Source organism: Pongo abelii, chromosome 2, assembly GCF_028885655.2.
Source record: "Pongo abelii isolate AG06213 chromosome 2, NHGRI_mPonAbe1-v2.0_pri, whole genome shotgun sequence".
In the NCBI taxonomy this organism is placed as follows: Eukaryota; Metazoa; Chordata; class Mammalia; order Primates; family Hominidae; genus Pongo; species Pongo abelii.
The window spans coordinates 196,138,457-196,166,399 of NC_085928.1; the positions used below are offsets into that span (position 1 = coordinate 196,138,457).

The 27,943-nt window shown below is 41.7% G+C and overlaps 1 protein-coding gene across 2 annotated transcripts in view; it reads right to left on the bottom strand.

The window, feature by feature from the left end:
* Positions 1-5,785: 5,785 nt before the first annotated feature.
* The window catches only part of DGKG (diacylglycerol kinase gamma), a 213,117-nt gene continuing 190,959 nt past the window's right edge, over positions 5,786-27,943 (bottom strand). For both annotated transcript variants that reach the window (XM_063722379.1, XM_024245332.3), the window contains 3 exons: positions 23,171-23,291; positions 19,897-19,957; positions 5,786-8,501 (listed from right to left, as the gene is read on the bottom strand). In XM_063722379.1, the coding sequence (XP_063578449.1) occupies positions 8,403-8,501; positions 19,897-19,957; positions 23,171-23,291 (281 nt within the window). In that variant the 3' untranslated portion in view covers positions 5,786-8,402. The remainder of the gene's footprint in view (positions 8,502-19,896; positions 19,958-23,170; positions 23,292-27,943) is intronic.

Genomic DNA, 27,943 nt, shown 5'->3' on the forward strand with positions numbered 1-27,943 from the left:
TATCTTTTACTTTACTATGATCATATCTTTACTCTGCATATCTTTTAGTATGATCTTTAATACTATGTGAATGCTGTGATCTGGCTGAGTTCTTCACTAGGTATCCACCATTGTCCATCCTGCTCAAGTAGTGCCTTAGGATATATCCCAGCTGGTGCCTGGGAACAAGGACCTGGGAAGGTAGGAGGAGGTTGACATGGACCTCCTGCTGCTCAGGGCTGCTGCCCCACCTCAGTGTGCCCCTGCATCCAGACACGTGAATGCTATTCCCACTCCAGCTCTGTTGAAGAGGGAGGAGAGGGACTTGGGTTTCCAGTTTGAGAAGGGAATAAATCCTACATAGGGGATTAGTTTCGGGGTAGTAAATCCCTGTCCATTCCTGAGGCTCAGAGGAATTGGTAATGGCACTGCAGGCACAAACTTGGACTTTGAAGGCAGATACTGACAGATCTGAATCCTGGATCTGTCACTGTGAGATTTGCTCTGTTTCTCAGTTTTCCTCACTTGTCAAATAGAGAACCATATAGGTTTTTGTGAAGTTCAAAAGTGGTCATAAAAATAGTAAGCTTTGGACTAGATAATAAATGATAGTTGTTATTTAATAACAATGTCATTAATACCTGGGGATTTCTATTTTATCATTTACTCAACTTTAGGCTTAAAAAATATCTTTTGAGGATTTCTCAGTTCTTCCTTCTATTTTTGGACTGTAGTGTTCATGCCCACCTCCCTTGCCCAAATCAATCTGCCAAAAAATCCAGTTCTCTATCTCTTTTCATCTTATGAATCTGTATCTTATTATGCTGATCTCTTACTGTGTTGTAACTCTACTTCTGCGCTGCCCTTTTATTCTTTGTCAATTCTGACCTTATCTCTAAGAAGTGAATTGCAAATATTTCTGTCTTTCTGTCCAAGATGAATTTCATATTTTCTGAATCATGTAGCTGCCCTCCATGTGACCTAGAAAGCCCTTTGATGATCCATATTTAGCTGTATCCATCACTCAGCAGATGTCTGGGTAGTTAAAGGCCCCCATGAGCTCCCTCTACATCCTGTGGTTTCAAGTTCCTGAGTTGTTAGTTAAAAAGCTTTCATCCCCCTGCCCCCCACCCATTCCAGAGTAGAAGTACAGATACCCACTTTAGCTATTCATTCATTTATTCATTTGACAAATATTTACTCATTACCTACTGCATGCTTGATACTGGGTTAGATGTTACCCTCTTTGTTCCAAATTGCATTTTCTTAATCTGACCCATTTAGAGTAGTCCTCCAGGTTTTCCGATGATTTCTCTGGATCAGCATTGAGCATCCAATTAAACCGTCTCTTCTACCTGCACGGTTTCCTGACCCCTGGGAGACTTGGAGGCTTAATCGTAAACTCTGATGTCTTGCTATAATGTACCTGCTATTCCATGCACAGATTTCACACTTACAAAGGTTCACCACAGCTCTATCTAGGGGAGTTTAGTTTGCAGATGAGGTTGCAAGGCTCTGCTTGTCGTCCTGCACCTCGGACATGAAGAATGAAGTGGCAGCAAGGGTAGAACGCCTAGCAAGTTAAGTAGCTAATTTCCAAAACCCCTTGGTTTTCTGTGTCCCTGGCTTCCCACAGAGAAGCCCATGAGGAAAGATGCTTCTCTGCTTTTTGAGCTCTCTGGATCTTCCCATTAGATAGCATCTCTTGGCATCTGAAAGGCAGCTTGCCATTCTGTTCTCCTGCGGAACACAGATGGCCCAGCCCACGCCTATCACTAATGAGGATTGCATACAGAGCCTCCTTGCTGGAGGCTCCCTTCAGCAACCCCAGTGCTCCTTCCCTTTGCTGGCCAGTCACTGTTGACCATGGCATTTAAATCTGAGAAGGTTGTTTGCTGCTCTCCCACTCACAGAGCTGAACAAAAAAACCTATTAGGTGTAGGTCCTGGGAAATGAGTTGCATTCAGCTAGAACATGAAGACATTGAGGATTAAGGAAGGGATGGCTACTGATTCGATTGCCAGGGTTTTGGGATCCAGCTGTCCACGGAGGCTGTTAAGTTTAAATATGAACAAGCACTGGAAGTTCTTCAGTAGGAACATGATTAGATGGCTATACAGAGGTTGAACAGATGGGATATCAATTTGTCAATGCCATATTATTTCAAGTAGAATACTAGTATGGTTGGAAACAATTAGAATAGAATGTTAAAGGCACTAAAATATAGTGGAAAAAGCATAGATTTTCTTTCTCTTTTCTTTTTCTTTCTTTCTTTCTTTTTTTTTTTTTTTGAGATGGGAGTTTCATTCTGTCACCCAGGCTGGAGTGCAGTGGCCTGATCTTGGTTCACTGCAACCTCTGCCTCCCAGGTTCAAGCGATTTTCCTGCCTCAGCCTCCCAAGTAGCTGGGATTACAGGCATGCGCCACCACACCTGGCAAATTTTGTATTTTTGGTAGAGACGGGGTTTCACCATGTTGGCCAGGCTGGTCTTGAACTCCTGAACTAGGTGATCCACCCACCTCGGCCTCCCAAAGTGCTGGGATTGAAGGCGTGAACCACCGCGCCTGGCTGAGCATAGATTTTCATATGAGACAGACCTGTGTCAAGTCCTAGTTCTATCACTTGCTGTCTGTTGGACAAAGTACTTCACCTTTCTATGTATGAATTTCTATATCTGTAAAAAAGTACAATGCCAATATCTTAGGCTGTTCTGAAGATCAAAAGGGAAAGCACATGAAAAGAACTTGACCGTGTACCTGGCACTAGTAAGCAATGAATGGGAATTTCCTTTCTTTTTTTTTTGAGACAGAGTCTCACTCTGACACCCAGGTTGGAGTGCAGTGGCATGATCTCGGCTCCCTGCAATCTCCCACTCCCAAGTCCAAGCAATTCTCCTGCCTCAGCCTCCTGAGTAGCTGAGATTACAGGCATGCACCACCAAGCCCAGCTAATTTTTGTATTTTTAGTAGAGATGGGGTTTCACCATGTTGGTCAGGCTGGTCTCAAACTCCTGACCTCGTGACCTGCCCGCCTCGGCCTCCCAAAGTGCTGGGATTACAGGCATGAGCCACCGTGCCCGGCCTGGAATTTCCTTTCTTATCTCCCTTTCCTGTTTTCTCTTTATAGCAGAAAGTTGAAAGATGCACTCTAATATGGTAGAACATCAAGTTGAGCTAAAATCAATGGCTCCATATGAAAGTTTGTACAATTCTGCTCTCCTGTTTTATTTAAAACTTGTTGGAATTTGAGATGTAGGATAGTTTCTTTTTCCTTGCTATTGCAAGTCTGTTACAGGTCTGATATTTATGATTAGAAGTTCCAAACTGTTAATATGGATCTCGGTAGAAAGGCAAAATCTGCTTGACTTTAATACTACAATCCATTTTTTAAGTTCTCAGAGCTACCAAGGAGCAATCACAACCTCCACCAGCAACCCTTGATGGTGCCAGTGAGTCAGGTCAATCCTGCCATGTCCAAGACTGGTCTAAATGGTCAGTACTCCCGATCCAGAAATTGCTCTTGGAGTCATTTTTCATTCTTTCAGAAAATAAGGGACACCAAGAAATGCTGTTCAAGGGGAATTAATAGATTTACTGATTTAACATTAATGCCTACGAAAACAGTTTAAATAGCTTTTGGGGCAAGGTAGATTAGTTACTGTTTGTTTCCCATCCAACCAGGTCAAAGCTTTTTCCTATAAGAGCAGGTGCATGTTCATTCCCGCACATGGCAGCCCTTTCCATATTAGAGCAGCTCCAGGAGCAGTTATTAAATTGAATAGAAGTTAACCTGTCTACAACTGTGTTTTTCAGACCTGATTCTGGTCTCTGGAGTTACACAGATGAAGTCTGATCTCTACCCGCTATCATGCCTACCCTTTCATTTTTTCTTCTCTTTAATCCCCTTTCCAGTCCCTTCCCAACTCAGGAAACAAAGGGCCTAGATCATTGATTCTTGCTTGAAGATGTGTAGAGGGGAACAATAAAAATAGACAAACAATCTCATAAAGAAACAAAAAAAAATGTCTTAAGAATGGAGACTTGGCCGGGTGCGGTGGCTCATGCCTGTAATCCCAGCACTTTGGGAAGCTGAGGCAGGTGGGTCACCTGAGGTCAGGAATTTGAGACCAGCCTGGCCAACATGGTGAAACCCCGTCTCTACTAAAAATACAAAAATTAGCTGGGCATGGTGGCGCATGCCTGTAATCCAAGCTACTCAGGAGAGGCAGAAGAATCGCTTGAACCTAGGAGGCAGAGCTTGCAGTTAGCCAAGACTGCGCCATTGCACTCCAGCCTGGACAACAACAGCAAAACTCCATCCCCAACCCCTGGCCAAAAAAAAAAAAAAAAAAAAAAAAAAAAAGAATGGAGACTTCTTGTCCTAGAAAAAGCACTTTTTGAGATATTATTGTAGAGGATGGTCACTTGTGTGTTTCCACCTCCACTGAGAACAACAAAATAAATGGTGGTTTTAAGGCAGTGTTTTCTAATCTATAGATGTTGACAAATAAAGGACTCTATGGTTCTTTACTAGGAGTTCTCAGAGACTCTCTATGTACTTCCCAGAAGAGATTTAGCACTTGACCACAGAACTCTTTTTTCACGGAACATTTGATGGATACTAGTGTTTTGGGAGACACATTTTAGGAAATTATGGTTTCAGATATGCTGTGGGGACTCAGACTGGACATTTGAAATAATTTCCTGATTGATTACTGTTAGAGCCCGGAGCTGGCGGCCAAGGAAGACTGTGAAGTTTCCTTCCTTGGAAGGTTGGTAGACTCTTCCTCCTTCCCCCAACTCCTGCTCTTTTAATATTAGCATTAGACATGTACCTGCCTGGGAGTGTTGAGGTGCAGGCCTGACATATAGGGGATCTGAGCGTCTAGATCCTTCCCATCCCCATGATTCTATTTTTATGGATCCCAATTGTGGTAGTGTTGCACGGAAGGCACAGACTAGCTGGGACAGGAGGTAACTGAGAGTTTTGGCCAAGAGAAGAGGGGGCCAGAGATGGGAAAAGTTGATGCAATTATTTTTGGCAGGAGTTGGAACCAAAGCAGCAGAAGAGAGTAAGTTTTAAGACTCTCTGGCAAAGTAACTTCCTAATCTGTCACTGAGTATGTGTAAAAAAGTGATTAGTGGGTCTCTATATTTATCATGATTACTCACAAATATGTAATTTACATAATATATACAGCACATTAAGTACTATGTCACCTTATATAATGTGCATATGTATAATGTATATGCATGTTATGTAACGCCAGTCTGGAGGCTCTTCCAGGTTCTGCCAAGTATTTCCTAATTTATTTGGCAATTTTAACGTATCTTTTCCATCTGTGGAAAGAACTCTCTTGAAAGGAGCTGGTCTCTGACCTGAATATAATCATCCTACTAGGTCTATCTCCACTCTCAACTCACTGGGGAAGCCCCACAAAGACTAAGCCATAATGAGACACAATTCCTAGCCCATCCGTTTAGGGACAACACAATGTACTAGAGAGTTCCTGCTTTACAGTTTTTATTGCTGTTGGGGTAGAAGCATGGGGGCAGGTGAGAACATGTTTGTAGCATGGCCAGAATCAGAATAAGATAAGAAATAAGGAACTAGGTTCTCCCCTGACTAACCATGTGGCTTTGAGAAGTCACTAAACCTCATTAAGCCTTGTTCTCCTCATTGAGATTGAGATAATAATACCTTCTCTGCTAACCTCAGAGGTTCCCATGAGGTTCACTATGATGAGGGACTCCACAACAAGAAATCACAGTCATAGTGTTTAAAGGATGATTTGCAAGGCACGATTAAACAACAACACAAGATTTACTAAGGTTACCAAACTGGAAGTGCAATTCCACTGAAGTTGTTATACTCCATGCCTCTAAGAAGGACTTGGGATATGTCTCTCAAGCAACATTGCAAGTCCTGGGCACTAGGGTACGGCAGGTAAGGGCCATTTTCTGCACAGCCCCTTCATGAGACTTGTGAGTCTCTGAGAATCAATTTCACCTGTTGATAGTGCCATGTCTCAATAGCCTCAATCTTGGGGATCATGGCGAAACACATGCACAAACTTCTGTAAATATCTTAGAATCAGTGACCCCAAACCTGAACCTGCCTCAGTTTCAGAATCAAGTGGCTTCCAAGATAGTACCTGTAGTAATTCTGGAGCTTGTTGGTCCCATCACCAAGAATACCATCATTAAAGATATTCTTCAGGTGGCCTGGTTTTCCCCTTACTCAGCATTCTCAACTGTTAGGTTGAGCACAATGGTCCTAGATCTTGCTCCTAGATGGTCCTTCACAGTTAAGTGCCATTCGTACACACAATCTTAATAATCCCTTCTTTGTCCAAAGCTCCTGTCCAATGCAAGGAGATTAGAGGTAGCTCAGTGGAGCGATATCAAGTGGGTCCAAGTTTCCACTGATAAATCTCAGAGAGGGATGGAGGCCCAATGAAGCTCTGCATGGCCTTGCCCTTAGGGAAGGATGGTAATGCTGGCACTTGCTGAATGAAGCCCACTGAGCTCTGCTGAGACCCCTCTGTCCTGGCTGGCAGTGTCTTGCAGAAGATGCCTCAATCCTCCTTGTGACTCTCCACTGAGGTCATTCCTGCAGCCAAGGTTGTTTCCAAACTAAGAGACTATGATGACCATGATGAGGTGACATGTGGAGAGTTCAGTCTGATGATCTGTTTAGTACCTTCGACCTCAGACCAACTTCTTTTCCATTCAGGCCAGAGAGAACCTCTGGGAAGCAGCATGAGGCGCTCGTTTTCTTGTGTGGGCATATCCCATCCACGCGTATGCTGTAGGTTTGTTCCTCCCTGGCAACCTGGATCCAAGTGGACTCACTTTTCAGTGACCAGAAATGACCCTACTCTGAGATGTGTGGGTTCTTTTCTCCATTAAATATCTTTGTAACGGCACCTACTCTCAAGCTGCATTAGCCAAGACACCATGGAAAAGTCTCTGAACTTTTCTGAGACTCAATTTTCTTATCTGACAAATGGGAGAGTAAATCCAGCCCAGCAGGTCTTTCATGCTTGTTTTGAGGATCCAGAATAGGAGTTCTCAGTCTCTTCATTCATAATAGGGAGCTACTTTCATTCCCCTTAACCCTTGTGATCACTGCAGGGAGATGCATCCTGACAATGAAACAGTGGAGTGGGGGAGTAAGAACCTTCTTTTTCCTTACCACTTTCTGTCTCATACTACCTATGTTTTTTTTTTTTTCCAATCAGGAAAAGTCCATCAGTAAATAAATATTTATATATATATATAAATATAAATATATAGGCTAAGTATATATATATATATATATATATATATATACACGCGCACACACACACACACACACACACACGTAAGACCATCAGAAGGTCCTTCAGGTCATACTTTGGGAGTGGTGAGTGCAAAGAAGCAGGAGGGAACCGTCTCCTGGTTTCCCCAGCAAAGTTCCTTCCTTCCCATCTTTTCTGCCTTCAGGAATAGTCTGCCACCAGGGCTTGGAACTCAAACAGGAAACACGCTTTGGCTTGAAAAAGAAAGAAGCTGGGGGTGGTTTTTTTTTTTCTTCCCTTTTTACACAATATTATGACACCAATTTGAAAAATAAATCCCAGTTTCTCCGCTTTCCCTCCCAGGTGTTCACAGAACGAAGAAAATAAATACCACATCTAAGGTGTGCTATGCAGGCAGCTCTGGGGGCTCTTGGAGCCGCCTCTAAACAAACACATAGACACCAGGAGAAGGTTCTGGGAAAATAACAAGTGCCCACTGACGGCGCAGAAACCCAAGAATGGAAATACAGCTTTCCACGGCCTTTCTGCCTCCTCAGCAGGTTCAGAGAGAAGTTGTCACTCAAAGGACGACCAAGAAACCAACGTGCGCCTGCTGAGCCCTGCCAAGTATTATGCTCTGAGAGCTGGAGGCCGTTTTGTCTCTGTACAGAGGGACCTTTGTGCAAATTCTCTGGAACCAAAGCTCTTTCCCTTGGCCACATCCGATCTCACCATAGGCAGGAAACCTGCAGCCTGCTCCTCGCGAGCGTCCGTGAGGAAACTTGCAGGGCTGGTAGAAAGAAAGGGGGATTTCCCTTCAGTCTCAGAAAATTCTACTCAAGGCCTGTGGGAATGTGGAGGTTGCTGCATAAGCCAGCCACACCTTCATGGGCCCTAAGTCCATTCGAAATGTTTTGTCGGCACTGGCTCTGTTAGGGGTGTACCCACTGTTGAAACAGAATGTATGGCAAGGTGACGTTTTCTTCCCGAAGGGTGGCTTTGCTTCCACTGGTTAGAGAAGAGTGTGTATGTGTGTGTGTGTGTGTGCATGTGTGAGTGTGCACATAAATGTGTGTGTGTGAGTGTGCATTATAGTTTCTTGGTTTCTCTCTTGGTTTAGCTGGTGTTTGGCACACTGTTTAGTCTTTTGAACGGCTCTTCCTTCTCAACGAGAAGAAGCTGCTCTTCTGGGGAGGCCCCATCATCATGGGCGCTTGGTTCTTGTGAGTAATTTTAATCTAAAAGCAAAGAGGCAGAAATGAATTAGTGGCATGCAAATCTCAGTAGCCTAAGGGAGAGTGAGTCGCAGAGAAAGGAAAGGCCAGCTTTAGGCTGGAAGGAGCCCCATGCAGAAGGACAACTGTCCTTGAACGGCTTCAAAATTGGCAACTTGACCCTGACTGGGCCTGGAGTTTGGCACGGCTGGAAGTGAGGGGCGGAAGCACTGGGGAGAGACAGGTGTGAGCTTCCCACGTGGTGATCAGCTCACACCTGTCTTGTGTTCTTGGTATTCACAGACTCTCAGAATGTCACAGCCAGAGGAGACCTCGGGGACTCAATCGACCCCTCTGCAGGAACCCATTAGACTAGCCTAAGTTCGCAAACAGAGCAGCAGCACAATTAGAGCCCAGTTCTTCAGATTCCCAGCTTCCATTGCTCCTGGTCATTCCTGCCAAGGCAGTGCTGAGATGTCAATCAAGTGACCGAGGCTTTGGTCTAACCTCTGACCAAGCAACATTATGTGGAGAGTTCCCAAGTGAGTGCCTTATGTATTTCCTCTTTTCTTGGCCTTCGAGGGAAGACCCTATATTCTTTTTAAATCTTTTTTTTCCTTTAAATTTTAGGGTTTATAAGTGTTTTCTCCTGTAAACTTTAAGTCAATCGGAAGTGAAAGACACTGATATATTCTCATTTTTGCCTTTATTCCCAACCTTATCCTCAGGTCATGGCTTTGAAATAGTTAATTCCTACTTGAGTGTGGCCTTGCAACCTTAATAATCTACATTATCAGTCCATCCACAATATTTATTAAGTATGATAATGCTCAGAGTGGGACGATGAAGTGGGAACAGGAAGCACTTAGAATTCAAAGACCTAGGTTTGAGTCCAGACACTTCCACTTCTTTGCTGTGAAAATTTAGACGAATCATTGAATCTTCAGAGCCAGTGCTTACTGAACTGTAAATGAGGAGGATAACATTTGTCTTATTTTCCTCACAAAGATCAAAGAATAGATTGTCAATGAAAGCCCACTGTAAACTGTAAAATGGAAAGTAACAGTTAGTGAAATCCTTGTCTTACGGAGAAAGAGAAGGAGAAAGAGAAAGATGGATGTCAAAAGAAACAGAACCTATGAACTCATTCTTGTGGTTTTTACCACATTATAGGAAATGACAGTGTGACCGCAGGGAACAAAAGAACTCTTGAACACAGAACCATCAATGAGTTTAAATTAATGTCGGCTAAACCAAGTGGTGTCCAAAACAAGGTGGGCATGGAATGAGAAAAGTCTGATGGGAACAAGGAGGAAAGAATTTTAAAATCTGAAGGAAGGAAAGGAAATGTGTTGGTGAAAAGGGAGTGGGTAGAGAAGTCACAGATGAGCAGGTTGAGTTCAGGGCAGACTATGAGAAATGTGGTCATGGACACAGGTGGGGCAGCTGGTGTGGGGTTTTAAAGGGAGGCAGAAAGACTGGGTTCACATGAAGAAACGAGGAAGCGTGAGAGATGGCATTCTGTGCTGGAGAATAACATGACAAAAAAAAAAAAGAGTTTGAGGGAAATTATTTAACAGCTGTTGTCAAGGTGAGCTGAGGTAGTGAGTGTCTGGCTAAGAGGGCACTACTGTAAGCCAGGTTTACATTGAAAGGGCTCCAGGAACTGTAATCCCGGCACTTTGGGAGGCTGAGATGGGTGGATCACTTGAGGCCAGGAGTTTGAGACCAGCCTGGCCAACATGGTGAAACCCCGTCTGTACTGAAAATACAGAAATTAGTTGGAGGTGGTGGCAGGCACCTGTAATCTCAGCTACGTGGGAAGCTGAGGTAGGAGAATCACTTGAACCCGGAAGGTGGAGGATGCAGTGAGCCAAGATTGCACCACTACACTCCAGCCTGTGCAACAGAGAGAGACTCCATTTCAAAAAAATAAAATAAAAATAAAGGGCTCCAGGAAATGGAAGGGAAGGATGGAACCAAAAGACACTGTGGACAATTAGCATAACCTGGTGCTAAAAGCTGAAAATGATCCTTATGTTGGCTTCCACCAGCCTGGAGACCTAAAAGGGGAGAGAGTCTCTGTTTTGTGATAGTCACCAGAGGAGAAAACCGAGAATGCATCAACATCATTTTGTGCTGTGTGTCTTATTGTGGGCATTATGTTTATCCCAGGATGCACGGAAGCGAGGCATAGGCTGGAGACTGGAGACTTGGACAGCACTTATCTGTGGCATGCAATGTAGCATTCTCTGTGGCATGTTCCCCTGTGGTCAGCCTTCTCTCACTCCTGATCTCCCATGCCCATGAGGGGAAGGACTTCAGCTTATTCACCACGGTACTCTCTGAGCCAGTGCAGTGCCTGTTCAGGGTACAACACACTGTGTGACTGATAAGCCCTACGTGCTGGCAGTGGAGATGGCTATGTTTGAGGCAGAGGACGGTAGCTGGTGCCTACATTTCCCGCTGGTAGAGCCCCCTCCCCCTTTTTTTTTGTTGAGACAGAGTCTTGCTCTATCACCCACGCTGGAGTGCAGTGATGCAATCTCGGCTCACTGCAACCTCCACCTCCCAGGTTCAAATGATTCTCCTGCCTCAGCCTCCTGAGTAGCTGGGACTACAGGTGCTTACCACCATGCCTGGCTAATTTTTTTTATTTTTAGTAGAGACGGGGTTTCACCATGTTGGCCAGGATGGTCTCGATCTCCTGACCTCGTGATCCGCCCGTGTTGGCCTCCCAAAGTGCTGGGATTACAGGCATGAGCCACCGCGCCTGGCCTTTTTTTTTTTTTTTTTTTAAGATGATACAAGACACTCGCTTCTCTTTTTTCTCCCTTTAGCTGAGCTATTTATTTGCTAGTTAGTACCTCCAGGGCACAGAAGAGGAAGTAAAACTCAAATCTCTCCTGCCTGTTTTTCAGCAGTTCTGACAAAGGTCTTGACAAGGTAGGAGTCTGGGGCTCCTGGGTAACATAATATTTTGGTCAGCTTTGTGGATTCTATTACTATAGAACCGAAAGAAGTATGAAATCATATCCTCATTTCCAGTCAAAGAGATATCAGTCCCTTACCCTCAAATTAGGGGCTAGCAGGTAAAATAGTTATGATCCTATTTTAGGAGGTAGTTGGATGTGGCTAAGCCTGCCTTTTCAAACCCTGATAGAAAGAGGTCATCCCACGTTTCTGTAATTAGCACCCAAGCTTCTTTGGTAATTGGCCAAGTCAGGCCATTAACTAAAGTCTCTATGATTTTCTTAAAAACTATTCACATCACTGACAGCACCTGGCCAAGTGCTAAGATCAGCAGCTTAGTGCATAGTTTTCTGCTTGATCACACAGAATTGATATACTAGATTCTTGCATGATAGTTCGAAGTTCATAAAACTATTACAGCATGTAATTTCCCCTTTAAAATAGAATAAAAATGTGAACTTCACTAGTGCTCGGGATTGACTTTGTTGGGGGCTGTTTTCTGCAAACCAACACATTTTTATTACTTCAAGAGAAGCAAGAGATTGACGGACTTCTTCCTGAATGTTGCCTTCTCAGGGTGTGTAATTCAGATAATGCCTAGTAAAATGGCCAATAACCTGAAGTGTGAACCCTTCCCAAACCATTTGAAAGGTGTCTGAGGGGCCAGGCGCGGTGGCTCACGTCTGTAATCCCAGTACTTTGAGAAACCCGGGGGGGCAGATAGCTTGAGCTCAAGAGTTCAAGACCAGCCTGGGGAACATGGTGAAACTTCGTCTCTACAAAAAATACAAAAATTAGCTAGACGTGGAGGCGCGCCCTTAGCTACTTGGAAGGCTGAGGTGAGAGGATTGCTTGCGCCTGGGAGGTCGAGGCGGCAGTGAGCCGTGTTCTCGCCACTGCACTCCAGCCTGGGTGACAAAGTGAGACCTTGTCTCAACAACAACAAAACAACAAAAAAGAAAAGTGTCTGAGGTCTGTTGTAATTTGAACGGGAGATGCATAGAAAGGCACAAATCTGGAAGGTCTCAAATAGTCTCTGTGATATTTTAAAAGTTAAAGAAGTACGGCGAGCCTAAGGGAGGAGGAAGGTTTGCATGGCTTTCCGGTCTTAGCTGTTTCTGGGCTCTCCAAGATCCTAGAATGTGCTGCTTCCTGACAGCATTTCCTGCCATCAGAGGCCTTCGAATGTAAATGGACAAGGCCAGGCGTGGTGGCTCACACCTGTAATCCTGGCACTTTGGGAGGCTGAGGTGGGGCAGATCACCTGAGGTCAGGAGTTCGAGACTAGCCTCGCCAACGTGGTGAAACTCTGTCTCTACTAAAAAAATACAAAAATTAGCCAGGTGTGGTAGTGGGCACCTGGAATTCTAGCTACTTGGGAGGCCAAGGCAGGAGAATCACTTGAACCTGGGAGGCACAGGTTGCAGTTGAGCCGAGATCGTGCCATTGCACTCCAGCCTGGACAACAGAGCGAGACTCTGTCTCAGAAAAAAAAAGAAAAAGAAAAAGAAAAAGAAAAAAAAAGAATGTAATTGGACAATCAGGTTTTGCAGAGGGTGGGGAAGAGGTGTGGGATTTATTGATGAGTTCGGAAGTTCAACTACGTCGTTGGTTCTCAAAGTGTGGCTCATAGACCAGCAGCATCAGCATCACCTTGGAAAACTTGTTAGAAATGGAAACTCTCTGGCATCCAGACTTACTGAACCAGAAAATCTGGGATGTGGCCCAGCAATCTGTGTTTCAGAACCCCTGTAGGTTATTTAGATGCATACTCAAGTCTGAGAATCACCAGACTAGATAACTAGGATCATCTTTGACTTTGAGATTCTGCTATTGTCTAACTCTGGGAGAAGATTCTGAATTTTGAGGCTCAGATTATGCCACCTAACTGTGATGGTAAAGCATGAGACATCATCTTACAGTGTAATAATAATGAGACAAGTTTTCTGAATAAATATATTATATATATACTTTTGTATATACATATATAAACAAATATGGGCTTCTGTTTTTGTTTTATTTTGGTTTGGTTTTGTTTTTTGTTTTTGTTTTGTTTTGAGATGGAGTCTTGCACTGTCGCCTGGGCTGGATTGCAATGGCGTGATCTTGGCTCACTGCAACCTCCGCCTCCCGGGTTCAAGTAATTCTCCTGCCTCAGTCTCCTGAATAGCTGGGATTACAGGCGCCCACCACCATGCTTGGCTAATTTTTTGTATTTTCAGTAGATATGGGGTTTCACTATGTTGGCCAGGCTGATCTTGAACTCCTGACCTCTTGATCCGCCCGCCTCGGCCTCCCAAAGTGCTGGGATTACATGTGTGAGCCACTGTGCCCAGCTGAAACCTTTCCCTAAATGTTGGGCTTTTTAAGGAAATTTTTAGGAAATTTCCAACTTTTTGCAATGGTAAGTAATGTAGACGTGACATATATCAATCTCTCTGTATTTCTGGTAATCTGTATTTTACTTAGAATAAATTCCTAGAAGTATATGAACAATTTTTAAAAGTGAAAGTAAATGAACTAGATCAATGTATATTAATATTTATAACAGTTCTTGATACACGGGTCTCCATGCTTTTCAGAATGGCTGTAACTGTTGATACTCTTGCCTCACTGCATGAGTGTCCTGGTCTCCCCATACCCTTGACCGCAATGAATATTAAGACAAACAAAACAGCTGTGCTAATTGGTAAGTGAAACATGGCATGACTTTCTCACTGTTTTAATTCGAAAATCTTTTCTTCCTTTTTTAAAAACTTGTGATATTAAATATTATTTCATAGATGTATTAGCCCATGGCACTTCTATGAATTCTCTGTTCGCTGTTGCATTGTTAGTATTTGTTTTTTCCGCTGGATTCTAATAGCTGGTTTCTTTATACCTTGTGAGAATTTACCTGATCTTTGGGATAGCGATTGCAAACATCTTGTCCTTAGTCTTTTAAAGATTGTATATTGATTTTTGACTTGTAGAAATTAAAATTGGTTAATAGTCAAATATGCCACTTTTTCCTTAGAAAATCCCTGCCCCCAGTGTAATTATGATCATCTATTTCTTTGCTGGTAGCTAGGAACATTTAATACTGTAATTGAATTGGAGGACTTTTTTTGTTTTGGTTTTGTTTTTGGGAATATAGTTTGAGGTGAGAGGTTCTATATAATGACATTTTCTGAAATGCAATTTCTTGGATATCATGTGCTAAACAGTTCATGCCTACCTAATTAGTTTATAATCTTTCTCTTTCCTTCATTAGTTTTTATATGTACTAGGGTTTCTCAAGGCTTGCTTCTGTACTATTGATTTATCTATCCATTATCATGCCAATAGCATGTTATTCAAATTATTGTGGCTTTATAATTATTTTAATATCTTGTGAGAAGTTATTTCTCAGCGTTCTTTTATAAAACATCCTAGAAATTGCATTGTTTGTAGAGTTAAAAAAAAATTGCATTGGGATTTTGGGATCCCTGTTCAGGAACATGGGGTGTTCTGTGTTCAAATCCTTTTTTTTTCTTTATTGGTTAAATCTTATAGTCATCTTCATGCATTTTACACAGTTCAGTTTAGTATTTTATGTCTTTTATTGCTTATATAATGATATTTTAAGCTTTTAATTATATCCTTTGAATTGATTATTGCTGGTATACTATTAATATTAATGCTGGAAAACTGTTAATATTTGTCCATTTTTTCTATAGGGTTTTATTGAAGTAATTTATCCTTTGAGGTTTTCAGTTTATTCTATTAGCTTTTTATGTTCATAATCATACCACCTACAAATAATGACAGTTTTGACTCTTTTCCAAATAATTATATTTCTTTTTCTAATTATGTTTTCTAATTATATTTCTTTTCTGCTTTAAGTATATATCGCATTGGCTAAAATTTCCAATGTTAAAAATACATGTCTTGTTCATGATTTTAGTGAGAATTCCTCTAGTGTTTTACTATTAAGTACAATATTGGTTATGGTTTAACATATATTTAATAAAGGTATTCATTAGTAGGGGAGAAGCTTTCTGATCTTAGTTTTCAGGAGTTTTTATCTTTAAAAATCAGAAATGTTGAATGTAATTGAATACTTTTGGGTCATCTATTTTATCATGTAATTCTTCTATTTAAACTAATATTAGAAGACTTTCTTTTGTTCCTTTAATATGCTCAGAGGGGTGAATGATTCTTTTAATACATTGTTCAATTCTACCTACCAATACTTTTAACTAGAATTCTTATGTCATATTTATATATAGTCTATAGTCTATAGTTTTCTATTTTTAAATGTAATTTTTGTTAGGTTATTGCATGTCTTCATTTCATAAAACGGATTGAGTAGCCTTCCATCTTTGTCTGTACTATGAAACAGTTTACCTAAATATGTATTTCCTAGTAGTATGGAAGATCTCACCAATAAGGCCATCTGTTTTAAGATCATTTAGTATGTAATTCTTTGAAATAATTTAGTTTCATTAATGGTTACCAGGATTTTCATTCATCTTCTTAAGATATTCAAGTTCATTAGAATCAAGATGATTATATATTTTGTTTTATATTTTTTCTTTTTTTTTTGAGACAGAGTCTCACTCCATCGCCCAGGCTGGAGTGCAGTAGTGTGATCTTGGCTCACTGCAACCTCTGTCTCTGGGTTCAAGCGATTCTCATGCCTCAGCCTCCCGAGTAGCTGGAATTACAGGCATGGGCCACCATGCCTAGCTAATTTTTGTATTTTTGGTACAGATGGGGTTTAGCCATGTTGGTCAGGCTGGTCTCAAACTCCTGACCTCAAGTAATCCTCGTGCCTCAGCCTCCCAAAGTGCTGGGATTATAGGCGTGAGCCACCATGCCTGGCGTTGTTTTATATTTAAATAAAGGCACGGACACCGTTATATTTATATTTTTATATTACATTTATAATTTTTACCTTTTAATACCTTTGATTCCTTTCTCTTTTAAAAATCAGGTTTTCAAACATTTGACATATTTTAAGAACTAGTTCTAAAGTTTCCTGTTTTTAATTATTTAATTTCTACTTTTCTCTTTATTATTTTTTTCCTTCTGCTTCTCCTGATTGTTTTATTATTGCTCTTCTAATTTTAGTATTATTCATTACATTTTACTTCTTTTTTATATGATGGAAGATTATGAGGCTTTTAATTTACTTCCAAATATAATTTAGGCTATATTCTATAATTTTTAAACTGGAGTCTTCTTATTTTTGTAATTTTTTGAGTAATCTACCATGGTGGCTTTGATCTCCTCATAAATCTCTTGTTGTTTAGGAGAATTTTTAAGTCTCCAAGTGACTAAATTTTGTTTATTCACTTAATCTTCTATTAGTAATTTCTAGTTTTATTACTTTGTGGTCAAAGAAAATGACCTTTATAATTTCTGCAACTGGATTTTATGGAGCTTTTTGCCTTGTAAACTAGTTTGTGATCTATTTTAGTAAATATGAATGCTTGAACAAATATGATATTTAATTTCTTTATGGGTTATAGAGTTATTTCATCCAAGCATTTATTTTTTTGCTACTTAACCTCAAAGATGGAAACAAATATTTTAAAGCTTCTCAATATCTGTCTGTCAACTTCTATATCAATGTTTTCTCAGAATATGTATTGATAGTTTTTTAATATATTTTGATTCTGGTATTAAATATCTAACATTTTATGACCACTATATCTCGTAATTGAATGTACTTTTTATCAAATAAAAAATGTGTTTACTTATTCTGCTTTATGCTTTAGGCACATGGGAAGGTTAGTTTGCCTAAAATTAGCATAATTAACATTACTATTTTTTCCTTTTAATTTCTTTGTACCTGATAAAGGATAAAATAAGAAGATATATATTATATATACATATGTATAACCTTTCATTTTAGATGTATCTTTTGTAAGAAGCATATATTTGGATTTTCATTTTTAACTCAATATGAGAGTATTGATCTTTTAATAGGGAATTTTAACTCATCTATTTTTCTTTTATATATATATTATATATATACAGTCTTAACATCATTCAACTTGCTTCAAAAAATTTTTAAATGTTGGCTTATTTTTTGCTTTCTATCCTGTGCTACATTAATAGGGTTTATATATTTTAAATTCTTCCAGATTTGAAAGGTGTGCGCCCGATTTTTAGTTTCACTAGTGATTGTCTATTAAAATTATCTTCTGATTTATATGTTTTATCATCAGTGAAGAGAGACAATGAGAAACTTCACGTATCTTTACTATTCCTTCAGCAGTGTCTCCTGCATGTTTTTGGCCTTTGTTAATATAATCTTAGGTTTGGGATACAGGTTATTAATATTTACATGATATGTCTTCTCTTTCAAAGAATGATTTTTGCCATTTGCATTTAGTTGCATAACCATATTTAGCAGGTTTTTGGAAACTTCATTCCAATTTTACTGGTTTCCATTTTTACCAAAAGTTCTTTTGGGCAGTGATAGTCCATTCTTAAGGCTTTAATTTTGAATCACTTCTTAGTTGGTGTATACCTTCAAGAAGATGTTTCAACAAGAGGTACATGGGTTTTAACCCTTGCAAGTTTAAGAATGATTTTCTGTTACCTTCTGTTATGGAATAAATTGCGTCCCCCCCAAATTCATATGTTGACTCCCTAACCCCCAATGTGACTATACTTGTATATAGGGCCTTTAAGGAGGTAATTAAGGTTAAATGAGGTCACAAGGGTGGGGACCTAATCCCTTAGAACTGGTGTCCTTATAAGAAGAGAAAGGATTGTGCAAACACAGAGGAAAAGCCATGTGAGGATACAAAAAGAAGGCAGCCGTTGGAAGTCGGGAAGAGAGGCCTCCCCAGAAACCAGCCCTTCCAGCACCTTGGTCTTGTGTTGTCAGCCTCCAGAACTGTGAGAAAATAAATTTCTGTTGTTTAAGCTGTCAGTCTGTGGCATTCTATTATGGCAGTCAAAGCAGACGAATATACCTTTACATATGGATTTCTGGACCTCACACTATGAAATCATTGGTTCACAAATTTTTTCATAGTGAGTTGTAATCTCTAAAGGGTGGTATAGAAGAAAGGTGGGTGTGGGCATAGGGAGAAGTATTTGGCTATTTCAAAATCCAGTGCTTGAATTTATAGGAATAGCAATCCAGTTTTCAGCTAGGACTGAACCAGGTAGGAGAGGGTTTGATTTCTTCCACCTTTTTTTTTGTAGGGGGGTTGGAGATAGGAGGAACTTGGACAGATTCTTCTCAACTCAGTTCCATCAAATGATAAATAGTAGAAATTCCCTCTATCCATCCTAACTCCAGCAAGGTGGAAAGCTATTATTTGATATAGTGTGTTTTCATTTTTTTCTTAGTCTTCATAAGATTGAGGTAAGATTTTTGCAGAGAAATTTCTGTTTTTGATAACCTTTATAGAAGATGCTACCTTTTCTTAGCAGGTTCATGGAAACCCTCCTTTAGTAGAAGACAACTTGATGTTCTGAAGGGCTCGAGATAGCAGGTGATCAAAGTATGTGAATACTCCACTAGAGTGAGGAAGCTTAGAAACTCCACTTTTGTCTTTTGAAATTTGCATAGCTGCAATCTTATTGAGGGTATTACGCATGTAGTATCCCAGCAGAGGCCCTGAAAACCAGGACAACGATTGCTCTTCACCACAGAGATTCTAGCTGCATTTCTAACTGAGGACAAACTAAGAAGGAAGGAGGCATGGCTCCTGTACTAGTGCTAAAGGGAGAGCTAACGGATACGGTAAGTCTGGGAATGGAGATACTCTATTTTTGTTAGTTCATTTGTTCAGTCTTTTATTCATCATTTGACATATATTATTGTGCAACTATTACAAACCAGGCACTGTTCTACGTTCTGGGTGACAGTGCCATAAACAAAATAGATAACCTGCGTGGTGACTCATTCAGTGGAATTTTCAAGTAGGTTATCAGAGCTTTGGGTGCACCGATTGGGAGGCATGTCTGTGCTCTGCAAGGAATTTTCTCCCAGGAGCTCCAGCAGTCAAAGGAGCTACCCTACCAAATTCTAGGTAAGGTAAGTGTGTAGATTTGGCTTCCACATAAGAAAGCAATTTGACTTGTTCATCAGCAGAACAGTCTTCCTTTTGAGGTAGTAAATTCCTTGCCATTGACATGATTCAAGCTGAGGCTGTCCAGGATACAGTAGATGAAGTCTCAGAATTCACTGACTAGAACTGTGAACTCCTCGAAGTTGGTTCTATGTCTCTTTCAATTTTGTGACCGGTGCCTCACAGTGTCTGGCATACAGCAGGTGTTCATTAAGAGTTGGCAGGTAAATGAGTGGATGGATAAATAAAGTGGAAGAGGGGTTGCACTAGATAATCTTCCATGGTCCCTGCAACTCCGAGATTCAGTGATTTCATATTAAGTCAGTGCCCAAAAGGGTTCAAAAATAAGGCTTTTCATCCCCATCTCAAAGATTGGCAAGACTCACCGTGCAACATGGCTGCATCCAGGGTTCTCCATCCACTTGCATTGGCAGCAGCTTGTTTGTCCTGGAACCCAGAACACCAAGAGAAAACAGTGAGCTTTTTCAAGTGGGAGACTCAAGGTTGTTCCCACCAGGAAAACAGAAGTAGGAAAACCTTATCTGCCTACATAAGAGTGGTTCTCTAAGACTCTTTTGGAGAACTTGTTAAAAATAGATTTCTGAGACCACCTCAGGGAGTCTAACTTGGCAGATCTGGGGGCCAGGCCCAGTGGTCTGTGTTTCTGTGTGTGTGTGTGTGTGTTTGAGATGGAGTTCTGCTCTTGTTGCCCAGGCTGGAGTGCAATGGCATGATCTTGGCTCACTGCAACCTCCCCTCCTGGGTTGAAGCAATTCTCCTGCCTCAGCTTTCCAAGTAGCTGGGATTACAGGCATGCGCCACCACACCCGGCGAATTTTTTGTATTTTTAGTAGAGACGGGGTTTCTCCATGTTGGTCAAGCTGGTCTCAAACTCCCGACCTCAGGTGATCTACCTGCCTTGGCCTCCCAAAGTGCTGGGATTACAGGCGTGAGCCACTGTGCTCGGCTGGGTCTGTGTTTTAATAAGCACTACAGGGGACTCTACTGCCTCGGTCCTCAGACCCCACTTTGAGAAATACTGCTGTGGATGAGCAGTGAAATCCACAGAAGTCTGGGATACAATGGCCAGTGAGCGTGGCAGTGCCACCACTCAGCAGATGCTCCTCAAACAATCAGCTAGAAGGCCCGGAGTACATGCCAAAAACTCCACTCTGAAAGGGGAACTGGCCTGGTCTCTATGTTGAGTGAGAGGTTGCATCATGTCAATGAGGTAATGTCTCCAATTTATACAACATACAGCTCAGGTCTGAGTGTGTCTTGCTTTGCAATCTATTCTAACCTCAATCCTGTTTTCTGTTTTGTTTTGTTTTGTTTTTGAGACAGAGTCTTGCTCTGCACCCAGGCTGGAGTGCAGTGGCGCCATCTCGGCTCACTGCAAGCTCTGCCTCCTGGTTCACACCATTCTCCTGCCTCAGCCTCCTGAGTAGCTGGGACTACAGGTGCCCACCACCACGCCCAGCTACTTTTTTTGTATTTTTAATAGACACATGGTTTCACCATGTTGGCCAGGATGGTCTTGATCTCCTGATCTTGTGATCCGCCTGCCTTGGCCTCCCAAAGTGCTGGAATTACAGGCATGAGCCACCGTGCCCAGCCCAACCTCAATCCTTTTTTAAAATCTCCTGAACAAGTACACTTTGGGGTTGCGTGGATTGTGGGCCTGGCTTACCTGGGAAAGGGGGTCATCCAGGAATACTATCCCCCAGAAGAGAGGTGAAAGTGTTGCCTTCTTGCTTGAGACGAGGCTTTTCTGACCTTGGCATATGAATTTTTTAAAAAGAGACAGGGTCTCACTCTGTTTCCCAGGCTGGAGTACAGTCACATGATCATAGCTCACTGCAGCCTCAACCTCCTGGGCTCAAGCAATCCTCCTACCTCAACCTCCTGAATAGCTAGGACTACAGGTGCACATCACCACACCTGGCTAATTTTAAAATCTTTTGTAGAAGGGGGTCTTGCTATGTTGCCCCCACTGGTCTTGAACTCCTGGCCTCAAGCAATCTTCCCTCCTCAGCTTCCCAAAGTGTTGGGATTAAAGACGTGAGCCACCACATTCCGCCACAGGTTTTAAAAGGAGAGAGATGAAGTCTTCTGACTTCCCATTGCAGAAGATTTATGAATTCATACTACATTGCCTTTGGAAGAAAAGGCAGGCTCTTTTGGAGGCTTCTGGTCTGGGTGAGCAGGGAACAGTTATCACCCATTGACATAGAAGCCCTCACCTGGGTTTGGCAACTGTTCTGTTCCTGAAATTATAAAATGGGAGGGAAAAGCTATCTTCTGATGTGATGATCTCTAATTGACCCTGAGGGTATTTAATAATTAAAAACAATAACTCTACTAACAAAAACAAGAGTAAAGAGTGGCATTTTGGGTCTTGAGGCTGGGGATAGTATTCAGGAAACGGCCAGGAGGATGGGGCTCCTGGCTCACCCCGTCTGTTTCTATCTGGAAATAAAGCTACTGAATATGAAGAAAAAGTCCTCCTTTGGATTCCTCAAGGATCAGGATGTTCTGTTCTCTGTGGTCTTCATAAGTTATGGCTTAGATGTGTTAACAGACTGGACCTACTCAGTATTAGAGTCCTGGAGAATGGATAGGCCTCAAGAATTAATCTGGAAAACAGGGACCCCATCATGACAACAGCTCAGAAAGAAAGGAGAGCAAAGCTTTGGGGAATAGAAAAGACAGAAAACAGAGAGGGGAAATGAAGAAAAGGGGTCAGTGGAGCAGACCTTCAGCTAAGAGACCTCAGGGAATCCGCTCTGGGGACCTTTCTGAGGAATGCAGTGTAGTGCCAAGGGCAGAGTTTCTTCCAATGTGCTCTGATGACACTTGCCCAGGAGGTTCTGGGAGAAAAGAGTTCTGTGGTCAAATACCTTTGGGAAACCCAGCATCCTGTGGACTCCTCTCGGAGATCCCCAGGGCATATTAGTAGATTTGGTCCATAGTAATTCAGTGAAAAAGGAAAGGAATAAAGACTCCTGAAATAATCAGGTGGGAGAAGAATCTCAGACAAAATGTGATGAGTTGCATTGAGTAATCAGAGGCAACTGAAATCAGAGGATCCTCTCGATTAGACCTCATCTCTTCCAGGCGCCTGCAGTGGCTAACCTGTGTGGTCCATCCCCTAGAGTTGTCATCCTCTCTGTCAATTATGCCAGTTTTGCTGATGTTGATGGCTTAGCGTACAAAGGCATATAGGAAATGGTGTTTCTCAGGTCACTGTTTGAGAAAGAGCAGAGCAGAGAAGAGACATCTTTTTTTTTTATCAGAGTGTGCCCTCTGGCATCCCTCTGCCATCTATCTAACATTTTAATTTGCAAATATAAAAACACCAAGGAGTTGGACCTTTGGTTCTCTGGACCATTTAATCTTATACTCCTGTTTAGAGAACTTCACCAGGTCAGTTTAACAGAACAGCAAACTGGTTGTGGTGTGTCCTCCAGTTGATGTTTTAGATGGGCGCATTATATCCTGTTTGGGAAATGGTCTATAAAGACGTTCTTTACAAACATTATCAAGCTTTTGTGCTGCACTCTCCCTGCCCCAAAATCCAAAGATGGCTTCTTAGTTGTCTGCACGAATGTGTAGGGAGGTGGGGAGATGCAGAGGCTGTTGGGTGACAAAGAGGCATACCTGATGGTGACAGAGGAGCACTGGGCCAGCCTCTTGCCTGCACTCTTCAGGCCGGTGTAGATCTGCCCCATCTCCATGGCTCCTTCTAGCCCCACCACTTCAAGGAGTTGGTCACTGAGGTCTGCAGAGCGAGACAGCAAAAGTAGTGCATATACATCTCTCTGTTCCTCAGACAAGTTCTGGCCAGAAAGTCTGGTCCCCAGATGGCCAATGTCTGTATCCCTTCATCTCCCACCAAACACCTTTTTCATATTCACTCTGAATAGGGTGTTTCCCCAAAGATCAATAAATGTACCTTTTCATGAGGAGATGGTCAGTTTTAGTGAAAAAAGATTTTGATTCAGACATCATATATATCCAATAAATAGGTTACCATATCAAGAAGCCTCTTCAAATGTAGAGTGACATAAATGATGAACCAGCTATTTCTGATTATTTTCAACCCCCTAGTGCAGCTAAAGACATATTGGTTTGGAACTAGGATAGGAAGGAATGTTGATGAGGGCCATTACCCAAAGCTGGACCAAGTCTCTCTTCTCTGAATGTCTGAATAACATTTGGCCTCACTGACAATGACTGATGGTTAATTAACCTCAAATTTGGCCTGTGGTAAGCCACTGGTGAGCCAACCTCCTTGGACATCCTCAGGAAAACCAGTGACCTCTTTCAGGACACCAGGTGCCTAATCTAAGCCAAGGAAAAGAACATTTCACCAACATCAGAGTCTGTGAGCCCACAGTAGAAAAGGAGGGGCAGGAAGTAGGAGGCTCAGGCTCAGAGTCACTCAGGACCAGTGGTCTCCCACAGTGGGATTTGCTTCTCATTCACAACCTAGATGAGGTCCTTTTCTTCAGCATTGCTGAGGCTTGGATGGTGCCTCCCCAGTTTCTTGTGAAAGCAATAGCAGGATTAATGTTTGATGCTGGGCTCAAAACTCACTTTTCCAGCACAACTTTCATTTATTTAAAACAGAAGCAAAATAAAAAGGCAGATTTTAAAAAAGCTTTCCATTCCTTTGCCTACCAAGGCAAGAGTAGCTTTCTCAGAAGTTGTGGCTAATCACTAACATCCTCTTAATATCCACAAACTAGAAAACTGTGTCTATGTTAATGCTATTGCTTATATAACAGGTGGCTTCTGTCTTCTAAAGTGCCTCCTGGTATAGTATAACAGTGTTAAGATTGGCAAGGAGATATTTAAGTTTGTCTTTACTCTTGTTTAGAAGGCTAACTATTGTTTAAAAAACAATCTCTTGACGGATGTATTCCTAGTGAAGACGGTTAAACAAACCATTGGGCTGACCACAAATGTGTCAACATTGCTAGTCTAAATTACTGACGATCACTAATGGACATCAGCTGCCAACAGATACACGGCTTGCATCAGTCTTTCTGTGACAGGCACATAGCTTTTCCCCTCTACCTCTATTGACAGTCACATTCCGCCCTAGTACTCCTTTCTTCATGTTTGTGAAAAGATACTGTCTCCTTAAACGCTCCATCTCATTTGGACTTGGAATAAGAAGCCAGGAAAGGGTGATGTTTGTTTAGGAGAATGCTCCAGGCTCTCTGAAGGAGTTTGGACCTAATAAACAATGAATGTGTAAACCTCTAGTCACTTAATTAGCCTCCTTCTTACCAAAGAGGGTTGAATAACGTTGGATGGTCTAGCTCACTGTGCCATTCCAATAGTGTCTGTGAAAACAACATGGGCTATGAATGTGTGTGTGTGTGTGTGTGTGTGTGTGTGTGTGTAAGATAAAGACAGAGAGGAGGAGGAGGGAGAGGAAAAGGGGGAGGAGGAAGAGAGGAAGGTATAGAGTATGTCTAGGGGTGAGGGGGTTTGAGGGTTGATGTTGGGGTAGGAGAGAGGGGGAGAAAAGAGAAGCAGAACTTTTCAGAAGTCTCTCGAGTGGCAGAGACAGAAGTCTTGTGAACTGTTGTTCCTTGTATCAGGCTTTGGTATCTGATGGTGCTGTGATAGTTCAATGTTTTCCCTCCTTAAAATATTCCCTGGTAACAAAATGTTCTAAGAAGCAGGGGACTTAATAGACTCAAGTGTTTCAGCTTTACAATGTCTTGGTCTTTTAACAAATTTTCCCGTTGAATGGCTTTAACTCCAAAGTTATTATCACTTCCCACACATTACCTTGCAGCTATCACTTCCCACACATTACCTTGCTTCCTGGCTCTAGAAGAGAAGTAATGAAGGCTGATCTCATCAGCATGGTGGGTGGGTGGGTGGGGGCAGGGGCTTACACAGATGTGGGACTGAGGAGATTTGTAGGCAAAGGGGCTAGGATCTTGGCACACTGTTTGCCATCCTGCCTTTGAGTTTTCCCTGGCATAGAGAGGCTGGGATGACTACCACTGAGACAGGACCTGGTTGCTCTTTTACTTCTCTACCATTGCCGAACTCATCTTTCCTTCTACTTCCTAGAATGCCTACAGAGAAGTCTTGAGGTAAAGAAATCTATGTAACATTGTTTCCCAAAGTTATAAGACCACAAGACCCTTTTCTTATGTGTGATGCCTATAAACAACCCACAGCTTCCATTTTTTAGGAATGCATTTTGGGAAATTCTGGCATCACTTAATCCCCTTTTCTTCCTCTATCACAGAGATACTCAGGTACAACTTAAATTTGGAGTTAAAATGAAAGAGAACAGAATGCAAATCAGTGTCTAGGCACACAGAACAATTAATGTTTAGATCGAGACATCTGGTATACCAGGTGTCTGTTTTACCTTAAGCATCAATGATTCAGGGTGTGATTTTGGCAATTCACGTCATCTCCATATTGTCTTTACGCTCTTCAACTGACTAGTATTTAAGATGGAATGTGTATGCACCTTAGTAAAACAGGAATTCATTCGCTCACTCACTCACTCACTCATTCAACAGTTACTGAGTAACAACTCAGTGCCAGACACTGTCTTGTAAGAGTTGGGATGCAAAATGTTCTATTCTTGAAGGGCTCTTAGCCAAGAGGGAGAAACCAAGTTAGGTGTAGAAAATGCTGTAATTGGATTGCAGGATCAAGGAAGCCTGAGGGACTGATTCTGCTGGGGCAAAGTACAGAAGGCAGGTGTCCCAGACCTCTAAAAGAGGTCTTCAAGGATGAATGAGCGCCAAGGTAATATTTGGGTTGAAAAGAGGAAGGAAGAAGGACATTCCAGGCACAGGGATGATCATGTGTGGGGCTGGAAAGTCACAGGATGAAGAAAAAAATAATTAAGCAATAAACCCACTTGGCAATTTCATTGGAAAATATAAAAAGTATTTTTTCCTAAGGAGAATTACTGTCCAGAGACTCTTTTTGGCCAGAGCTAGAGGAAGAGGGTCTCTGGGCCAGCATGAACTTGTCACATCCATAGAGCTAGGACTTTCAATACTGCCCTTATTTATTCCTTGGTAGCAAAGCCTTGTGCAGTGTTTTGTGTGTAGTGAACACATAATATAAGCGCTCCAAGAAAAGAGGATGATAACAAATGGGAAAATGGAAAAAGGAGAATGTGGAGGCAAGGGAGGAAAAGCAAGGACAACAGTGGGGGTTCCAATCTGGCCCATTCAGTTCAGCCTCCAGGAAATGCAAATCTGATTATGTCATCCCCATATGAAAAATCCTCAGTGGCACCCATCATAATACCAAGTGCTGGCCAGGCGCGGTGGCTCACGCCTGTAATCCCAGCACTTTGGGAGGCTGAGGCAGGTGGATCATCTGAGATCAGGAGTTCAAGACCAGCCTGGCCAACATGGTGAAACCCCCTCTCTACCAAAAATACAAAAAACATTAGCCAGGTGTGGTGGTGGGTGCCTGTAATCCCAGCTATTTGGGAGGCTGAGACAGGACAATCGCTTGAACCCGGGAGGCAGAAATTGCAGTGAGCCAAGATTGCGCCACTGCACTCCAGCCTGGGTGACAGAGCGAGACTCTGTCTCAAAAAGGCAAGCAAACAAACAAAACACCAAATGCTGGGGAAGGGAATATGCAGTGTGCATACTTTCACACTGAAAACATAAACTGGTAGGAAGGAAACAATTTGGCCAATTTTACTAAGTATAAAACTTCCTTGCTGCTTGATCCATTAATTTCTTTCTTGGTATTGATCATGAGAATCACTGATAGAAACTAAGTTCATACAAATATGTACATTGTGACATCATTTGCAATAGGAAATCTCTCTACCCCCATTTCTTCCTGTATGGGAATAGTTAAATCAGTGAAATAAGTGATATGGTATCTATATGATGAAATTTTTTTGCTGACATTAAAATATTTACAGTTTCAATAACATTAAATATTGTTTATGTTAAAATGTTAAGTGTGAAGACAGGACATAAACTTACTTGTATAGCATTCTCTCAACTAGGTAAGAATATGCATAAAAGAAAAGGACAAATCCCAACAAAATCTTAACAGTGGTGATTTCTGGGTAATTCAATTAAAGGTAATTGTTATTTTCTTTATGCTTTTTGGTATTTCTTATTTTCTATAAGTGTGCATTAATGTTATAACAAAAGTCATGTACAAAAACATATCAACTGCTCTTCACAGTTATAAAAATAATGCTCACATTCCCTGGTTTGATGCCCAAGGTCCAATTCCCATCTGGAAAGGGGCTGCCTCTGCAGTTTTACTTCCTGTCTTTGTGGGGCTAGATGCCTGCTGTAAACATACACAACATGTCATTCCCCAGGTAAACCCTACTGTTTCCTCCTCTGTGCTTTTACATATACTTTACATATGCTTTCTCCCACTTTCACTTGTCTA